We start from the raw sequence: 21,040 nt of genomic DNA on the forward strand, positions 1-21,040 counted from the left end.
CCGTATGCCTCCTTGTTTTATTTCTGATGATTCAGTGAAAAGTAAACTCTCATCATTCTGTCGGGTACTCGATGTGGTGGAACACAGGGTCAAAGAGTTGGTGGTAAAAACTAGATAGAAGAGCTATACTAGAGTAAATTTACTGGTTCTAGATTTGCAAATGTGTATATTTGCTGGTATCTTAGACTTTTATGATAGTTTGGTTTTGCATCGTGACTAAGACAAAGCAAACAACTTAAATCAGCCAACTTGAAAATTGTGATGGATGTTTTCATTATTTTCTGACATTTTATATGTAAACTGATTGACAATGAAATTAATGGTTAATTGCACCCCTCTGGATAACTCTAGAAGTAAGTGAGAAGTGATTGATTTGGGTGTTTGGTGAACCAGGCTTCTGTTGTTTTTTCAATACAGCATATTGCATGTATTCATGTCAAAGACAGTAGAATACAGACTTCCAAAAATGACCTAAAAGATGTCAGTTAACAGTAAAATCCTGCATGGTAGTTCTCTTGTATCTCCACATGGGCGCGCTAGAAATGCAAACAGCTTTTATTCTGCTGCAAGGTGTTAACTGAGCAGAGAAAACTGTGCTTATAATGACCTTAAATACCACCTCAATACTGCCTAAATCATCAAGAAATACTGTATGTCCTACACACATGAAACAACAGCCGTGTTACACGTTAACTGTCATGTATGTTGTATTTATTTATGAATACAGAACCAATGAACTTTATAAAGTCACATAACCTGTATGCTGTTATATATATTTTTTCCGATTTAAAAGCATGTCATGGTTTTAGAGTAGTTCACAGGCATTATGTCATAGGCCCTTTTGTTTGTTTATCCAAAACTGAGAAACACAACTCGTGATCAGGAACAGGAAATGTTCCGATAATCTTCACAGGAGCCACGTTGGTGCTTCTTATGCGGGCTTTTCTTGACAACTACCCATGACTGACAGCTGAAAAATCGAATCCAGTGCGTTCATTTAGTTAGCCGAGGCACCATTCGACCAATGGCGTTGCTGGCTATCGGATGAGTCTTTCTCATTGGACGGACGACGACACATCCCACCAATCAGGTGTCCGCTACAGGATTCGCCATCGGGGACTTTTTTGCGTCACCTTTTGCTCCCGTTGTGTGGCAGTCCACCATGCGCCTGCGTCGTTTTGACTGACAGCGGATATAACCAATGAAGTGCACTGTTTGGGGGGAAGGCACGTTCTGAGCCCGCCTCTTTGAGTGACAGGTATCTGATCCAATCGTATTCTGCTTAGTATGCGAGTGTGCATGATTGACAGTAAATGGACCAATCAGAAACGCTTAGATACATTTTTAACGAGCGTAGAGATTTCAACGTCCAATCCTTGTGTAGAAACAAGGCGGGCTTTAGCGTAACCAAGGCAAGTCTTGAGTCAAGTATAAAGGGAATAACATGGTGTCCCAGTGGATGTTTATGTTTACTTAAAGAACAGACTAAAAAGGGCGTTTTGGAAGACACAACGGAGTTTTCTTTGTAATTGCCTTTTTGCACTTTTTTATGTTAAGATTTACAAGGCCAGTGGCATGTAAATCTCATATTTCACTAATGTGCCAGTCTTACAAATGGAAAGGGGGCTTCACTTTGGAAACGTGAGCATTTCCCTGGTGCTCCTGCTGTTGCTGAAAGCGCTGACCGGATTCGGGACGTCGCAAACTCAGGGCTCCGCCATCGGGAGGGTGTCGCAGTCCGCCGCCCGGGGCTCAGGTGCCACCTCGGAGGAAGATGGTGCAAGAGTCATGGAGCGGGGCTTGGAGAACGTAGGCGCCCCGGTCGCAGGAGCAGATGTTACCGTGGAGGACGACGAGAACGGGTCGGCTGCGGAGGCCGACGAATCATACGGAGAAAGTAACGGAAACGTCCGAGAAACGAGGTAATTAACGTTATAAACACTGTAAAGTGTAACAGACACTCATTATCGGACACTTTCAGTTTGTCATGCGGACATAACACCTGCAAAAACCGGATAACAATGTCCAAAACGGCGATGTATAAGAATGAAAGCAATATAAACTTTCTCATTAACTCTTTTTTTAAAAATAACTTGCTAACAGCCGCATATACCAGATGTTTAGCTAGCTCTAACGTACAGTCTCGCGTATCCATCCGCCTCAGCGCTGCACCCAGAACTTGCTGTTCTTGTTTTCCCGTCTCGCAAAACTTGTTTGAAGGGCAACATCCCCAAATTATGTCCCCATACTCTTGATAAATGATCGAGGAAGAAATGTGAAGAGGCCCCAGCAAACTGTCAAAGCTCAAAACACGAGTGTTGACGAGCGAGTTTGACTTCGTGTCCGATAATGGGCGCTGAGCTGTCGATTCAGAAATTGTAATAAAAATCGCGTTTAAAGTGTTATCTAGAACTACTTTTTTTAGTCATGATTCATGCTTACTTTGCTGACTAGTCATTGGTTATTGGTAAAATTGACAGTTGACTAAAGCAGACCATACGGTGTCTCGGCATGTCAGGGCAAAACACGCTCCGCTTCATTGACCTGAAAGTTTGAGAGGGGTGACGAGTCCGACACTAATCAGACGATAACGGTCGTTTCCGAAGTCCCCCACGTGAAGCTGAGACACATCACGAACTGGCAGGTCTTGGTTGTTATTTGGGTTTGTTGTTGAAGTTGTACTGACACAGTATTTGATTTAACAAACTGGATATAATCTTGTTCTGTCACTCGGGAATACTTTATGGCCATCAGCACAATTGAATCCAAAAAATCTAAGAGAAGTGCAAAACTACAGTTGGTTTCATCTCAGTGATTGATAAGGAAGTTGCTTTTTGTCGAACAAAAGTGTGATGTGATGAGTAGGAGTGGGTCATTTTTTTGTTGCAGAACGGTTCATTTCAGATTTGCTTCCCTCTGTCAGCTGCCAAAATAAATGTTAGGAGTTGCATTTCTCTCCTTTTTATAATCCTAAAATCATAGTACATGAAGTGATGCTAATAACTTGACAACAAAGATAGCATCCATTCATGATTCACTGCTTAAACCCTTCTGTCAACAGATAGGGTGTTTTATAGCTGAGAGAAAGTTGAAATAGTTTGTTTACGTGACAGCTCAGTCAACTGGGAGTTTTACAAAAAAGTGATCATGTCAGTGGTAATTTAAAACAGTGACAAGGTGGCTGTGCACCACAAGCTAAACAGTTCCTGTCCAATCTGAGAAAATGTGTCTCGGATGTGAGCTGAAAGCAGATGTTAAAAGTGAAAAGTCAACCTTTGGTGCATGTTACATACATGTACCAATAATGCAAATCAAACATGGTGAGCACTGTTTACTTGTTATGACAGATGATGCATGCGATGGCATTTCACTCAGCTGAGAAAATGCCTTGTTTCCTGCTAGTCAAAAGTTCACTGCTTCACACAGACCACAGGTTTTCTGAACCTGCTGCTGCTGCTGCCCAAAGTGAGATGCAGTTCTTGGTGCAGTGGGTAGGGCATTGATTTTGTCTTCCTTGGTAAACAGTAGGTTTGACGCCCACCTTAAATGTTTGGCGCAGTGTGTTCTTCATGATGTTCCTTCTGTCTGCCATGTGTTTGTTTTGTTTTTGTTTTGTTTTTTTTTACCAAGAGCATTACTGGTACTTTTTGCTTCCTAAATTATCCTTATTTCAGTGCTTTTTCTCTGTCAGAGCGTATTACATCCATCATTAAATAATTCCCTGTGAAGTATTTTAAACATGATGTCTGCTTTTCAAGAAGGTTGAATCGAAGTTGCTTGTGAAATAGAAAATATTGTTAGAATCAGACCTTTTGAAGGTTTTTGGTGCAGATGTTAAAACTTGTATGTTTCCCTGTTTTCCATCAAACTTTTTGGTCTTAAGACTCACTTTGAAGCTTCCTGACAACCCGCAATACATCAGATTTTAGTTCTTGCTACTTGGAATACCATCTTTGCCAGCTTTATCACCACAGGGAGCAAAAAAAAATGTATAAGATAGAGAAAAAAGGATGTTATACCATGGCTTTGACAAGAGTAAATCTTAAGGCTTGCGCACAGACAGATTAAAGAAGCAGCTGTTGTTTACGTCCACGACAAAGGACACAAACTTATCAGGTCTGATGGCAGCACATGGTGAAAGACTGTCATCTGCAGTACAGTGTCAAGACTTAATGGAAAGTAATTAGCAGAGGGGTTTGCTCTGATAGAAGCAGGCTATTCCCCCCGCCAGGCACCTCAGCTGCTGCAGGAAAACTCCTGAGCGTTCATCCCGCTGCTGGTCACACCCTGCCACCGCTCGCCTCTCTGTGCCCGCGTCTCCTTCCATACACCGTACCTACCTGTGTCTGGCACTTTTAGTTTTTTTTTTTTCTTTCCCTCTCCCACTTTGTCTCCTCTATTCTCTCTCTCCAAGATCTGTTTCTCACATATTCACAATCTGTCTGCCACCACTTTTTTTGCTTTTGAAGCATCACTTTTTTTTCTCAAGGTAAATGTTTGTAATCATGCAACATTAAAAGTTTTCAATTTCTCTCTTTTGTTGGTTTATTAACGCCACATAGGGTGTGAATTTACACACCGTCACGATAATGAGATGTAAAAGTCAAAAGGATAAATTCTTAATCAACGAGGTTGTTTGTGAGGCAGATATGACGAGAATGAACGGGTGAATTATTCAATGAAAATCTGTCTGTTAAACAACAACAAAGCTATAGGAGATGACACGGATTTTGCTGAAATAAGAAAATAATGAAGTCGATGTCAAACGATGAACTCGATGAGCAAGATTCCCCCTCGTCTTTCTCGTGTCAAAACAGCATGAAGACAGTTAAGACCTCCGATCACACACTGTGTCTGCATGTATGTCTTTGTTGAAGTCTGTCTTCTTCTTCTTCTTTTGTCTCTCACCCTGCTATTTACTCTCTCTCTCTTTCATCTTACACTTGCTCCTTCTCTTCATGCTCTCCCTTACCTTCACACATACGCCTCGCTTTTTAATGTCCTCCCTCGAGTATATACGCTACCGCACGCTCTGTTTCCATCCATTTGTCAAGAGAATTGTTGTTGAACTTTAGAAATGTCACAAGAAATGTAACAGAGATTAGGTGCTTTTCCTACATACATACAGACTTAAACAAAAACAAAAAAAGGCTTCAAATGTCACATTTACAACAAAAGGAAGAATTGTTCCTTGTTGTTGTTGTATCAAAGTTTTCATTGCTTTTTTATTAGACGATATGTAAACAAAAATGACCTTGTATGACGTCAGTGAACTTTATTATAATCCCATTTAAAAACAAAGTAAACTCAGCTACGACTGGGTGTGAACAGTGTAGTCGAGCACCTTTAGGGAGGTAATCGGCGTTACATCCTGTATTAATTAGGTCAACTTTTTGAAAACATGTCGCCACTCCCTTCAGTGACCTTTTCAGGCTTCACCTGCAGCCGCTGCGGTTTCTCTACGTCAAACAGACCAGGTCTTGTGATAAGAAACGCCAACCTGTGAGAATAATAATAAAGAGATCACAACTTTGTTTGTTTAGGCTAATAAAAACATAGACCCTACATAGACCAGAGGTGAGGAGAGAAAAAAATGAATAAAATCCTGACCGAACCACTCATTGCACTTGTGAAGGATCCTGGTTATGTGAAAGAGAATAGACCTCCAGTAAAGCTGGTTAGGTTTATTTTCTCCCAAATGAGATTTTTAGAGTGGAGCACTTCAAACACAGACTCTTGAAAAACATTTCATGTGGACAGCTTGAAAACCAATCTACGCTCAGATGTCAACATTTTTTAAGTTTCTGTCAGTTGCAGGGTTTTTTTTTTTTTTTTTTTTTTAATTCCTGTTCCCTCCTCCACCTCCGTATCCTGTAATCTATAAATATTCTAGATGTTCACTTTGATCCAGCCTTCAGTTAGTGATGGGAGCTGCTGTTGTGTCGGCTGACGGCTGTCACCTCACCTTTATCGCTGCTATCTATACGTTACGGATGGCGCTCTGGAGACTTGGTGTTTACATCTGTCTCAGTGTATGTGTGTGTGTGTGTGTGTGTGTGCATATATACGTTTAGAGGCTTGTGTGTGTGTGTGTGTGTGTTAATCATGCATGTGACAGTGCTGCCGGGTTTGATGCCTCCGCCAGCCAAGCGCTCCGTCGGGGCCTCTGGCACCTTAGGGAGCACTTGGAGGTGAGAGGAGAGAGGACAGTAGCTTTGTTTGAACCTACTACCCCGACTGCCACCCCCCCCCCCCACCACCCCCACCCCCTTCCTCCCCTCCCGCCCTCTGTACAACCACCCCCACCTCCACCCCTCAGGGCCCTGTAGCGGCAACAGCTCTTCTGGGCCGCCTTGCCTTGCTCGCTCGCTTGCCGGCTGGCTCCCACCATCCTACTGCTTAGCAACAGCCAATCGGCCAAGCCGGGTGACTTGTCGGCCAATTGCGTCGGAGAGACAGGCTAGTGCTCAGAATTTGAGTTGGCCGCATGGGTCTGGCTATAGTTAGGTAAAAGAGGAGGAGTGGATTTTTTTTTTTTTTTTTTTTTTGGAAGGGGAGAGTTCATTTCCTTGTTGTTTTTTTTTTCTCTTCTTCTTACTTTGTTTCAGTACTCCGCTCTCTGTAACCAGGGAGATGTTGTGGGTTTTATTAATAGAAACTGTCCCCAAAATAACAGGTCAAGAAGATGATGATTGAACTCCTTCTGGAAAGTTTTAATTGCGCACTTTAAACTCAGTTCTGTAAAATCACTCCATGTGCAGCCGTCCTTTTCTATATTCCAGAGGTCTGAATGTATAACTTCAGCTGCATGTCACTTTCAACAAGCTTATATAATCTCTTTTAACCCATTTTATCCTCATTTTCTTTTCCTTATGTAACCGTGTTTCTAGCTATTCATCACTCTCTGTGTTATTCAGCTATTTGTTATTTGATTGCTCTTTATATTAATGTTAAGTTTGCAGAAGTTGCTGATGTTGGGATGTTGACCTGTAAGACTTCCTGACTTTCTCTGCACTTGATTCAAACTGTCTGTGTCAGAAGAAGAAGAAGAGGTCGTGACTCTTTTGACAACATGCTTGCAGGTTCTTTCATAACCGTGTGTAGTGACAGAAATAGTTTGCCCAGTTTGACATAAATGTGGTTGCTAAATAAAGTATTGGTTTAAAATATCATCACTCTAACAGCAGTTAGAGTGAATTTATCAGGTCACTGGCTATTTCGGTAAGTCGGCAGGACCCATCCTGCAGCACTGCAGTATGGGTGGGGCAGAGGCAAAAAGGTGGGATGCTCTGAGAGAGAGAGAGGGAGAAGGATGGAGGGAGGAGGAGGAGGAGGAGAGGAGAGAATAAAAACAAGGAGTTAGCTGGTAGTTAGTAGGACCATGCTGTCTTGTTTTCACTCTCCTCACTGCTTAGCAACAACGAATCAGATCCTCAGATCAGAGCCGCGGCTCAGCCAATCAGCGGGCGGGAGCGTGGCGCCATGGAGTTTGGATTTTACCACGTGTGAGATGATACGGGTTGGAGAGGAGAGAGCGCACTTATGCAGGAAGAGAGAGAGAGAGGGTGATGGCAACGCTTTTAAATGGTGTGTGTGTGTTTTTTTATGCTAGTACTAGAAGTTTTTTTTTTTAAAAACCACACCCTGTCCTCTGCAGTGGTGGTCTGCTGCAGTGACCCTGATGGATGTGAGGTCGATTTTTTTTTTTTTTAAAAGCGGACTGCACATCATAGGTCTGTCACTCAAGTCCTCATCAGTCAGACTTCAGCTGCTGTGACAAAGACATAAAAAAAGGATCAGTTGTTAAACAGGTTCAGAGGACAGTTATATAAACCTTCAAGTCACATTACATTTCCTTAACTTTAGGCTCGCTGGCACATTACCAGCATGTCAGTCGCCTCTGTGCCACCTTACAGATTCTGTTTTCAACTTCGACATTTACTCTCGTCTCATTCTGAGTGTTTATTTATATCAGACATTGTCGGGCACATGGGAACAAGCTCATGTTTGCTAAAGAAAAAAACGGAGTTCTGGCTGCATGCTGTGTTTTGCTAACAGCCTCCAGCTCCTTTTAAGCCTTAAAATATCCTGCATTGAATTATGGGATTACCACAACTGAATGACTTCAATGGCTTTGGAAGATATTCGGACTTGTTGATATTACTCTCCGAGCCAAGTGTTTGTTCTCACTGTAGCCAGGTTACAAATACCGCTGCTGTTTTTCTTTCCACATATTTGTGATAAAACTGGACTTCAGTCTAATTCTGATTCAGAATCAAAACACTTCAATTTAACATTTAAAAACTTCCCTGCTGTGGATCAACTTGGTGCAATATGTCAGAATGTGCCCAGGTCTGAAGGAATGCATCTCTCTCTTTTTTTTTTTCCTCCTCCTGCTGGTGCAGCTGGTGGTTCTGGGTGCGGCCGGCTCAGCGCTGCATCCATAACTTTCTCCCCACGTGCTCCCCATGCTCTCATATTTTTGTTCAGCCTCTCGGTGGCTGCAAGGCAGGCTGAGCGGCAGCTGCGCGGCAGCAGAACTCCACACTCCAGCGTGCATCCTGGCTGCTCGCTGTTGCATGGTTACAGGCAGTCCTGCCCTTCCATTGGCGCATACTCCGCAGAGCCGCTCGCCTATTGGTTAAACAAGGAGAAAAACACTGCTGCCATTCGCTGCCGAGAAGCGGCAAGCGGTTACGATTGGTCCGGCTCAGCGGCTCCGGCTCCTTGGAGACTCGGCCTGTGTAAACATCCTGGTTGTTTCTTTCAATGGAGTGTGTTTACCAGCAGCTCCGTTTCGCCGGTGTATGTATGTGTGTGTGTGTGTGTGTGTGTGTGTGTGCAGACTCGAGTCTGAGTGTCTCTGAGGAACAGAGAGTCTGGTGAGAGCGAGGCTAATTGGCTCCCTGCTCCGCCATACGCTTTGTGATTGAAGAAGCACTCGGTACTATTATGACACTTTGACAGCATTACAGGCGAGGACGCTAACAACCCTCAGTCTGTTGGCAGCCTCACTACTTTCCCTCTTTCTTCCTCTTCATCCTCCATTCCAACGTCTTCTTTAGCGTCTCCGCCGCCTGCGTCTGTCACAGTCAGCAGCAGCAGCAGCAGCAGCAGCAGCCCCACAGGCTACAAGTTATCCCTTTGGTGACGAGCAGAGCAGCGGTGTCTCGGGGCTCAGACGTGGAAAATAAATTGCCTGGAGTTGTAAATGATACAGTAGGGCTGTTTGTTTTGTTTGAGTTGTTTTATTGTTCAGTTTAGTACTATTTTTGTAGCTACTCCTCCCCCCCCCTGCCCTCCCCTCCTCAGCTGTTCGTTTTCTCCATTACCATCATGATACCTAAATTGTAGTGTGAAATACCTCCCCACCCCCACCCACACCCTCCACACCCCCCCACTCTACTCCTTATCCTTTATCTGGAGTACAAAGAGTCCACAAAAGCCTTTGATCTCCCTCTCAGAATGAAATTCTTCTGTCTCTCATGCTCCCTCTCTCCATCTCTGAAGTTGAACTCGATGCTCTTAGTGACTTCTTCTTCCTCGCTTCTACATTCCCAGCATGACTCGGAGGGGGGCGGGGCCGGCCGAGCGAAGGCCGCCAAAGCTTCCACCCTCTCAGAGAGCCGACTGCTTAGCAACAACCAATCAGCCTAATATTTTTGGCAGGGTCTGGCAGCCAATCGAGAGCGTGAAAGCGGGCTTTAGAGCTCTGTTTTTATTGGCGGCTGAGAGGGAAAAACAATGTTTTTCTTAGTTCTCTACACTTCAGTGATAGTGGCGAGGCTGATAATGCTAAGAGCAGATTTGGGGGAGATAATCTTGGCTTTGATGGGGCTGAAAGACACATGGCTCATTACTGTTAAGTGATCCTATTTGCATTTTTATGCAAACTCTCAGCTCCACTTGAGTAAAAACAACTAACTAGTCCAGAGCCGCAAGTGTAACTCTCTGTGAATTTGTCAATAACTACAGTGAAACATAAGAAAAGCCTTCCTGATATTGATTCACACCGTCTGAAACAATCCATGTCTGAGTTTCTCTAAGGCTTAAACATCCTGGAACACGCTCCTTCCCCTTCATGACTGAAGAGTGTTCAATAGGTGAAATCAATAAGGGATTATTGCCGTTCAATAGCACTTCACCTGCTCAGTCTAACTGATGGATAGAGTCTCAGCTTACTGGACAGCTGTCAGTGAACAGAAGTAAAGAATATGGATGATGATGAGTTCAGTGTCCCTTCATTTCCTCGTCTTTTTTTTGTAACCCTGAGATGGGAAAGTGAACAAGTGTAACACTGTCTCTTCCCTCAGCAACTGCTGTCTAGTTGCCCTGGAGGGAGGCAGTTAAAGCCCCATATGCACCAGTGGCCAACAGAGGGAAGCCGGTCGGGTCCCAGCTGCGCGGGATGTGAAGCAGTGGGTGCTCAGAGACAGCATGTGTGCTCAGCAGCCCCTCGCTGGTTAAATAAAGCTAAAAGCCCCATTGACAGCATCTCCTCTAGACAGATACAAATCAATAGTTAGAAGGTGGCCGCTGCCAGAGCTCAGCACATGATTGACAAGCAATGCGGCAGAAGCTTTAAGAGTTAGGAGAAGGGTGGGGCTGGATGTCTCTGTCCATTGAAGTCAGTTCGACTGTTTTTAGCCTGGAGTTACAAGATGAAACAGAGAAGAGATGTTAACAGATGCTGTGTGGGCACATAAAGGGGAATAAAACGCATTTTAAGAATTAGTACTTCACTGTTGATGGAGAAAAATCCCTTTTTTTTTTTTTTTTGGTAGAGCCATAGAATTAATTGGGAGAGAAAATGAAAACTCCATCACAACAATTATTCCTAAATCTTGGCACTGTGAGAAATGCTTAGCCTATAAATCATCTAAGGGAAACACTTTCGCCCCCTGCATCTTATCCCTCCCCCTTATCTTATTTTTAGCCGCTCACTGTGCCAACAATGCCTCTGAATAAAATATGTGGAAAGTGTGTCCAATTTATTTTGCAGTAACAGAATTCATTAAGAAAACCCCTTTTAGTTTCTTTTCTTTTCTTTCGGTATCCTGAAAAACATTTTTTTTTTTTTTTTTTTTCTGGACGACGATAGCCAACCGGGTTTCATCAGCGTTGTGAAACTTTCTCAAACTCGCAAAGATCTGCGAGAGCTCTCGTTTTAATCAGAATCCTAAAAGTCTCTGAAGGGGGTTTCGGTTGTTCTTTTTTCTTTTTTAACGGCGTTGATATGGTGTTTCTCTGAGCTGTCAGGCTTGGACAGTCAAGCCATGTTTTGTGAACACTCGTTTTCTGCCAATGCTGGAAAGCTCAGAATAAAGCCAAGACTAATCAGAGATGCCGCCGAACAAATCCAGCGACTCTAAATAAAAGACGGCCTTTGTCAACACATGAAATGTTTATTTGAGATTTTACATGTAAATGAGGCTAATTTAATGGCAGATATAACAGTTTTTAGCCAGAGAAAAGTAACCATGTCAAATCCCCATGTGTGCTCTTAACAGACACTATTACCATCTGTTTCAGGACAGCGTTGAAATTCAGTTATGGAAGTAGTGTCATGAGTGATTGAGTCGTTTTTTTTTAATCCAGTTCATCCAGATTCTTTATCTTTTCTACTGAAATCACAGCATAAATGAGCAAGGTGCTTCTCTGATAGATTTATGTTTTGATACACTAACAACTGAGAATTTATGCTCTCACATGTACGTTGTATTATGGAGGAAATAAATCGCTACGTGTGGTCAGGTTTTAATAATCTTTAATCAACACCCCCCGACCCAATGAGCTGACAGGCTTGTGTTTGTCATGGCACAGGTGTGCTGTTGGCTGCAGTTGAAGGTCACCTTGCTCGCTAAACAAGGGTGCGGTAGAGAAAGACAACATCTACTCCACCGCCTACTGTTTATATTCTTCACCCTTTTAGTGGCTTGTCTGTGATGTCATTACGCTGAAGCCACCGCTGGGTGTACGCTATAATAAAGGTTTTGCTTCTTTGAAAGAGACACCGCTGCCTGGAGCAGCAGTAAATAAAAGCTGTAGTGAGTGTGAAAAGCTTGTGTTGACGTCTTTGTGCTCTATTCGCAGGTCTCTCGTGATCATCAGTACCCTGGACGGGCGGATCTCGGCTCTGGATCCTCACAACCAGGGCAGGAAGCAGTGGGACCTAGATGTCGGCTCAGGGTGCCTCCTGTCCTCCAGCCTCAGCAAACCTGAGGTACACAACACCTTTGCATATTCATTTACTAGAATTAAAGAAAAACCTCCTAACAGTGACCAAGCTCACATCTGGAAGAATTTAAATGCAGCAAAAATCCATATATATTGCCCTTCTTTGTCTAAAACTGTTGTAAATAAATATAATATGCTGTTCCATGGACAAATATATAGATAATCCCTTTCAGTTTGATTTGAGTAAAGCACAACAAGACCTGCTCTGATTCACATCTGAAAAATCCACATGTAGAGTGAAGCACAGCCGTTTAAACAGGTCGAACACACATTGTTCAACTGATTAACATTCACCAGTAGATGAAAATGTCAATTTCCAGTGTGAGCATGTCAGTCGGAGGTTAAGGATGCGGTCTCGCCTCCGACTTTGCCTTCAAACAAACAAACTGTCCCCTCTGGCTGTCCCTCTGTACACACTAAGACCAATAATTGAACTCAGTGCACTTTACGTTAATTTCGTGCGCACACACACACACACACACAGTACACACCAGACACACTGTACACCCCCACATATATCTAAGAGTAGCTGTTTCGCCTGGAGGATAAGCCTCTTTGTTGACTGTAGTGGTTTACACACACAAGCGCAGCGAGACCCTCGTCTGTACATGTATACAGAAGCTTAAACCGCCCACACCGACACGCTGAAAGCCAAGCGTTGCCCGGAGCGAGACCAGACCGCTGCTCTCCGAGATACATACTAGAGACGCGCTTGTAGTTTACTTTGATGTGGACTCGCTCTGTGTGAGAGTTTTACCTCAGGGGAGAAAGCCTCCGATACTAACAAGGGTCTGGGTGGCTGCTCAGATCAGTGTAATGTTGGTCTGCCAGCGCTGGTAAGGAGAGTACAAGTTTAATGAACTCTCTGGCACTGTCATATAAACACATTCCTGCTTTATTAGTCCAGTATAACAACAGTAAAGCAATCTAGAGCTAGTTCATTAAGTTTTACGCAACATCACACACACAGACAAGCAGGATTTTTTTTATTTTTCCAGAAAAGCCTGGCCAATAAGTTGTGTTTACTGTTTCCCACAGAAGCAACAGTAGATTGATTGTAATCAGTTAAATAGCCAATCCATACTGTTTGATTGAGTCATCTCTGCAGTAGTGGCATAAAAGCCCAAAAGCCATTTAAGATCCTAATAAAGCACCTTTCGGGGGTTACTCACTGCAGAAGTGTTTAAAAACCTCCCGTATTAGCAGCTGAAGTGGTTCTCAAGTGTGCACCATTCAGCTTCTGCACGTTTTCACCGCAGCTGAACGTTTTAGCAGCTGAGTTGACTGATTAGCAAACCTTCAATTAGAAGGAGGGGACTAATTGCTGAAATCAGCTGCTGTAATATCGGATCCGAATAGGAAAAAAAAAGCGTTCAGTCTCATGGGGTATCTGAGGCACGTGGTAGAGAATTGCTGTGTTTTGAGATTCAGATAATCAGAATTCATGAACCTCTGTATTTTTCTCGATGGTCCTCAGAGGTTATAATGTGAAGACCCCCTAAAGGTTCCTCCGAGCACAGTAGTTAATACAGCAGAGACCGGCTGAGTGCAGTATAGCTTAATCGGGTATCGGAATGTAAATTTGACCTTGAATATAAAAATGCACCATATTATACCGAAGAAGAAGATGCTATGCTTGTTATATGGAGACTAGTTTTTTGGTTATTTTTATGTCTTCGGTTGCAGGATTATAGGAATCTCCATAGACTGTTGAAAGTCTTCAACTTGCTTATGAATCACTTAGGAAATTTTAAAATTGAGGCTATTTTTTGGAAAACTGACACCATTATCAGTTTGTTTTCCTGTATTGTTTTATTTTGTTTGCAAAATTAAATTCTCTGTGTTGTATTTTATTTTGTAGTGAGTAACAGAGTTGTTCTCTAGAAGCTGTAAAAGCATTAAAATGGAATGAGGTTGAAGTAACAGTAGACAGAAATAATACTTGTGTGATAAAAACACTTGGATACACTGTCAAATCATCTCTGTGTCCGCGGCTGCTCTGCAGTCTGAGGACATGCGTTGTTTTCCTCGTCTTTACGTCTGCGTTCGGGGGTTTGTGAGACTTCACAAGAAGCGTCGAGAAATTCACGGACAGACACGCGCGTAACATCCTCCTGTCATCTCTCCCAGTGTGTGTCTTGTTGTGACAGAGGATGCTGACTGTGTGTGTGTGTGTGTGTGTGTGTGTGTGTGTGTGTGTGTGTGTGTGTGTGTGTGTGTGTGTGTGTGTGTGTGTGTTGGACTCCCTCTCTCTATTTGTGTTTTCACCTGTTGGCTTTCATTTGGGTGACGGAGCGGAACGAGGAGAGATGCCTGTCAGCTCCGAACCCGGTGACTCGCTGTGACGTCATTTGTTATGATCGCTGGAGTGTGTTTGTGTGTGTGTGTGTGTGTGTGTGTTTTGTATGTGTGTTTGTGGGAGGGTTTTTTTTTTTTAATGCTCATGTATTTTATGTAAGTTTATATCCAGCCTTACCCGCTCTGCCCTCAGTAACCTGGGATGCCTGTCTGCTGTGTGTGTGCGTGTGTGTGTCGGTGGGGGCAGGGGGGGAGGGTGGGTGAGAGGGGAGGTGAGGTGCTGCCACTGGCTCTTGCCACCACCCCCTAACCCCCCCACCCCCCAATGCCTCCTGCGTGCTTACCAACTGTTTCATTGGTGCTCCCTCAGACACCAGTCTGCTCGGTGATTAGAGGCTAGGGGGGGTCTGCCGCCGTGCCATTGGCTGGCCTCAACACGCCGGGGAGGAAGCAGCCAGTCACCTGCTGCATCCCCGCTCAGTTAGTGTATGTGTACGTGTCCTTTTTTTTTTTTTTTTTTTTTTTTTTCATAGTGAAATCAGGGACAGCAGAGCCACAAACAGCATTGTCTGCAGAAAAAGAAGCCATCACTTCAAAAAGCCAAGAGTTGCTCGGGGGGGTGTTGGAAGGGTGTGTGTTTGTGTGTGTGTGTGTGGACCGGGGGGGTTAGAAGAAGGGAGTCAGAGCCAACGTGGAGTGAGTCATGCTGTTGGGGGAGGCGGGGTTAAAGGGATGAAGGAGGTTGCGGGGGGCGGGGGATGGCTGGGGACGGCTGGATGATTAGGGAGGTGAGGTAATGCCTCAGACCAGAGATGATGTCATCACATAATAGACAATACACACTGCATCATACCCGCACACCCGCGCACCTCTGCCGGCATGCGGCGTGAATAAATGAATGATGAGAAAATTTGATTGATCGCTACACAACGACTAATGATTGATCGCCTCCCAGCGACTAATGTGACAAGCAATAATTCTTCCAGCGTGGTGAAGGAAATGAAAAAGGCCAGACGGGCGATATTTTTGGCAGAAAGTCGATCTTTTCTTCCGGGCTGCTCTGATTTTGTTTTGATTGTTTTTTGTGTCTTGTTTAGTTTTGTTCCACCCACCAGAACTCTCTCTCTCCATCTCTCTCTCTCTCTCCATCTCTCTCTCTCTCTGCATCTCTCTCTCTCTCTGCATCTCTCTCTCTCTATCTCACTCCGTCTGCCGCCTTTTTTAAGAGGAGCAGCAGCCTTGTAGGCCGACAGTGCCACATTAGCGGTGGGTGAGAGCTTACACTGTTTGACAGGATCTCTGGAGCAACACAAACACCACCACAACCTCCACCCCCCCCCCCTCACATTTCCTTAGGGTGGAATACAGTGGCATGATTAGTAACATCAAATAATCATCAAGTGCTCCAGCTCATTTGGACGACTTGGGATGAACGCCTCAATTAACTGTGTGGAATTTTTTTTTTTTCTCATAACCGCACTAATAAAGATATTGAACTAATAATATCAGAATATAATGAGCAATGTTTTAAAGCTACAAAGCACAACCTATAATCTGACAGTGATAGTGCAGTGATACAGTGCAGCTAGAAATAACTGAATGGTACTGGTCTGTTTTTTTTTTATTGGTTAATGCGCAGCCACACATTCAAAAAAGAGAAGATGGTAAGACATGAATGAGTCTGAGTAAAAGCTCCTAAAAAATTAATAAGCTTAGGAAGTCCCTATCTAAATATATGCAAGGACAAGGGGAGTGATTGTGCTGACTCTGCTTTTAACTCATATGCTTTTTTTCCAGTCTTAAAAAGTTAAAAATTCTGAATGAGACCCTTTCAAAAACAAAACAAAAACAAAGACCGGTGTAAACAAAGACCATTTTATACAAACAGACAAGACAAAGACATAAAACAACAGGGTTGGGGGGGGGGGCTGGGCTGTTGATCATATATTCCCACACAATTCATCAAAGAATCACTTTAATTTGCTCTGATGTTGTTGTTTTTTTTTTTTCATATAATCAAGCGCTATGTATCTTTATCTTTTCGTTAACCCATATGTTTTTTTCTGAAAGTAGCTGGAGATGTTGAATAATCTTGTTCCAATTGGCAGAGCAATAGATGCATCTCTTAGCAATAACTGGCAGGATTTCTACAAGTTTATTGTTAACCAGTTATCATATACATTGGTAAATTTACCCAACAGGCACATACTGTATCTCAAGGCTCAGCGGGGAGGTAATTACATGTAGATCCTAGATAATGTTCTGACTATTTGTCTTACAAAAACCTACCAACTCCAGGATTTGGGTGAATTTCAGGTTTTAACTTCAACTGAAATCCACCTGTTTTACATATTCAAAGGACAACTGGGTAACTGGAAAACCATTATATGCTAAAGTAATAAAGTAAGGTGGTTTTAGATTTTCATCTGGACAGGAGTGACCTGGTAAATGCTCATTCAAAGGCTGAAATAATAAAATATCTACCTCTGTACCATGGAAAACGTTTTAACATCTTTCAGTTCTGTGGTGCAACATTGTAGATAAATCAATGCAGAAATCTGTGAAATTGAACTGTGTGTGTAGTCTGTGTACATGGATGGTAAACGAATAGGAAGAGCAGCTGAGCGACGAGATCCAGAGCAACTCGTGTTAGAACATTGTGCCGGATCAGAGACGTGGATTAAAGCATCAGCAGCAGGATGACTCATCCACAGCTCTGAGAAGTTCTCCTCAGCTGTAAACCTCTTTCCACCTCCCCAGCCATACCAGCATGGTGTGATGTGATGGTCAGGTTGTTAATACCCCCCACCCCTCTCCTTTCACTTCCTAAATTTATCCTCATCTCATCTCCAACCCCCCCTCCTGAAAAGATGACATCACCTCTGCTACTGGCTCTGCTCTCTAGTAAATCATCCTGCCACACATCGCTCCCTTCTGCCATTTTTTTTTAATCCACCACAAAGCTACTGCCCTCAATTTTTTTTAGAATCTGATTGGATTTCTAAACAAGGTGATTGAAAGCTGCAAGGTCACGGGTTCGACCCCGGCATCACTTGTCGTCCCTTTTTAGAAATGTCCAACAAGACAAAGGACCAAGAATTGGTCCGGAGTTGCTGTTATGTCACTGAACATTTTGTTGAAAAGAGAAAAGAGTGAGTCACTATTTTGACTTCCAAAGAAAGTGATTTTTGATGACAGTCTTTGTACGATGATGACTGAAGTGCTTGAAGAAAGCAATTGTCCTCATACCGCCTGATAAGCTAAAGCTGTAGAGGTTAAATCAGGATTAGAGTCAGGTTTTTGCAATGATCTCATCCTGGCTGCCCCCCTACAGTGACTTCCAAATATTGCTCACACACACACACACACACGCGCGCGTTATCCACAGTTGCACACTTTTCTAAAGATCCAGGTTAATTACTTAGGCTCTTAGTTGTGTAATGGTCCCGAGCCTGTGGATTGAGTCCAAGTGTGTGGGGGCTAAAGCTGCTGCTGTGTGGGTGGATGTGTGTCGGCCGGTGCTGTCTGTGTGGGCAAGTGTTTTTGTGTTTTTGAGCAATTGTCTGTCTGAGCTGAAAACGACTTTTCAAACTGTAGATGAGAACTCCAATAGGGTTCATGAGCAGCTAGCTAAAAGCTATTGCATCAGATTGAAGTAATACAATTAAGAATTGATGATTTTGTCAGGGATAGTGTTGTTCAATAATTTATTGTGGTGACACTGGTGCAGAGTGTTATTGTAATGATATGATATTATTCTGTGGAACAGGAGCTTGTTCATACCGCTGTGGTAGAGGGAGCCCAGGTGTTGGATTGCATCGTATAAATTCCAGTTCCTGGCCTGCTAGTTTGCAAATGTTGGCTGATATTAATTAAATACAGGCAAGTTCAAATAAACTAACAAAGCAAAAGATAACACAAAATAAACAGGGCTAAGCTACCGGCAAATCAAGATAAGCTAACTAGGCACAAAGTTAACAAAATATTAGCTTAGCTAAAGTTTTTGGTGATCCAATCTCAGTCAAAATGGAACAAAGCTGGTTATAGTACCTCTCCTCCAACAACAGCAAACTAATATAACATCAGTTGGGAGAATCCAACTTAAGCTAACAGGATATAAAGCTAACAGAACTTTAGCAAGGATAAGTTAACACTGAGCTAATATCAGCTGTAAGGCGCCAGCAGCTGGGAAGGCAACCATGAAGTATGTCCAAATTAAGAATCATACGTTATTGCCACAATTTGATAACTGTAATTGGAGGAGAGGGTCTCATAGAAATAAGTTATAATGTCTTTAAATTTAAGAGTTCAAGAATTTTCATAAAAGTAAAAGAAAACAGTCATGGTTTGACCCCTCCATGGACATACACCGGCTGTGACACAAAACATCTTGAATAAGCCATTCTGTTGAGATTTCTTCTGTTTTTTCCATTAACTTATCAGCCACTGACACAAACACATTAAAACCAACTTGTTTGTCTCTGCAGGTGTTTGGCAATAAGATGATCATCCCGTCACTGGACGGTGCCTTGTTCCAGTTGAACCGGGACAGGGAGAGTATGGAGGCAGTGCCTTTCAGTGTGGAGTCCCTGCTGGAGTCGTCCTACCGCATCGGAGAGGACACTGTCCTGGTTGGGGGCAAATCCCTTACTACCTATGGCCTGGGGGCCTACAGTGGCAAAGTAAGTACAATCATTTCAATTAACATCTTAATGTCAAATCATGCCAAATCTCACCACATCAACACAGTAGAATAACCTTCTGTCATTTTTCTGTCTTCTGTCTTCTGTCATTTCAGCTTCGGTACATTTGCTCTGCGGTGGGCTGCAGTCGCTGGGGGGACGACGAGATGGAGACCGAAGAGATGCTCTTGCTGCAGAGGACTCAGAAGACTGTTCGAGCCTTCAGGCCCCGATCAGGAATGGAGAAGTGAGTTTTTATTCGATCGGTCAATCAATCTGTCATTGTCAATCAGTCAGTTAACCCGAGTCACGAAGCAGCTAATGCGTCTTGTTGGGTATTTCAAGGGAAAGGATCACAGATACTTGATTGACTTTCCGTCAGTGGTTTTAAATCAAGTCCTTGAACTGTTCAGTCACTTGCAATTAACATTAGCAGCTTTTTTTTCTCAGTTGGTTGTAATAGTCTGATCGTTTTAATTGTATATGTTAACATAGAATGTTTTGTATTTAATAATCTCACGTTTGTTTTATACTAGTTTTCTCAGTGAACAAAAATATAATAATCCATCTGTCATCTATAATTTTTGTCAGTGCGCTACCATCTGCTCACAGTAGGCAAAGGGGAAATCTGTATTTGTGTGTGTATATATTGCTTACATTGGGATTCAGCAGATGTAAAAGGCCACGAGTGATAGTTAATCTATCAAAAGAAAAGAAAAATTAGTATTGGCACACTCGATTTTAATAATCAAATAGCATATTTACATCACATATTACAGTTAAAATAGCTTTTTCACCATCAGTATTATCACTCTTGACACTAGATGGAACTTCAGTGTTGGAAACTTCGAGTTGAAGCTTGTTCCCGAGACGCCGTCCGGAATGAATTTCCTGGAGGGAGAAGTTGTTAACGGCGAAGCCTGGAGGGAGAATCAACGGATCATCACTGATGAACCAAAAGAGAGGGAACAGACGAAGAACCAGCAAAAACAGAACCAGAATCTGGACCTCGTCATCAAAGTGTCTGTTCCTCATTGGAAGGTCATGGCCTTCAGCACAGAGCCCAACGGACAGCTGGTCTGGGAGCGTCAGGTGAACACGGTTTTAAAATCGATACGATTTAAATATTCACACCGATGCGGTATATTCACATTTGTGGCACATTTGCTGTTTTGTCATTGTTAACTCATCCTTTCTCACTTGTTTTGTGTTAGTTCTGCACACCCATCGCCTCAGCCTGGCTGGTGGGCGGGGGTAAAGTCACACCGATCAGCCTGTTTGACGACACCAACCAGCCTGAAACTGATGAGGAGGATGATGAGGACGGTCCGGAGCAGGCCAAAGGAGATGCAGAGTCCAGTGTTTACCTAGGTAAACATTACATGCTTGTGTTTATTACTGATGAGATGGTGCAATCTCTGTCTTACTTGTGTGACCATTTTCAGCACAAACCTCTTCAGCTGTATATAACGTAACAGTGAATTCAGTCCAGTATAACTCATCTGCTGTTGGTTTGTCAGGGATGTTCCAGGGACAGCTCTACCTCCAGTCCTCAGTCAGGATCTCTGAAAAGTTCCCTTCAAAAGCTATCGGGTCGGAGAAAGACATAATCCCACTGCCCACTATCAAATGGAAGCCTCTAATCCGTAAGTTCACACCTTCTTAGTTCCTTTGGTAATTAGACAGAGCGCCCTAAGTTTGTGAAGGCATGTAGAGCCAAAGCAAAGTGACCAAAGACTAGTCTCATCATTGTCGGAACACAAAGCGAAACTGTGTTCCAAGATATATTTGAAGTCATTTAGACCCAGTGTCTCGCTGTGTTC

The 21,040-nt window shown here is 43.2% G+C and overlaps 1 protein-coding gene across 1 annotated transcript in view; it reads left to right on the plus strand.

Annotated features, from left to right (window-relative positions):
* The first annotated feature begins 1,283 nt into the window (after positions 1-1,283).
* eif2ak3 (eukaryotic translation initiation factor 2-alpha kinase 3) overlaps positions 1,284-21,040 on the plus strand; it is a 30,809-nt gene continuing 11,052 nt past the window's right edge. Inside the window, exons 1-7 of the mRNA XM_042387943.1 lie at positions 1,284-1,922; positions 12,094-12,223; positions 19,023-19,217; positions 19,334-19,464; positions 20,042-20,309; positions 20,432-20,588; positions 20,738-20,863. Coding sequence (XP_042243877.1) covers positions 1,615-1,922; positions 12,094-12,223; positions 19,023-19,217; positions 19,334-19,464; positions 20,042-20,309; positions 20,432-20,588; positions 20,738-20,863 — 1,315 coding nt within the window. The 5' untranslated portion in view covers positions 1,284-1,614. The remainder of the gene's footprint in view (positions 1,923-12,093; positions 12,224-19,022; positions 19,218-19,333; positions 19,465-20,041; positions 20,310-20,431; positions 20,589-20,737; positions 20,864-21,040) is intronic.

The sequence above is a fragment of the Thunnus maccoyii genome, chromosome 16, assembly GCF_910596095.1.
Source record: "Thunnus maccoyii chromosome 16, fThuMac1.1, whole genome shotgun sequence".
Taxonomy (NCBI): domain Eukaryota; kingdom Metazoa; phylum Chordata; class Actinopteri; order Scombriformes; family Scombridae; genus Thunnus; species Thunnus maccoyii.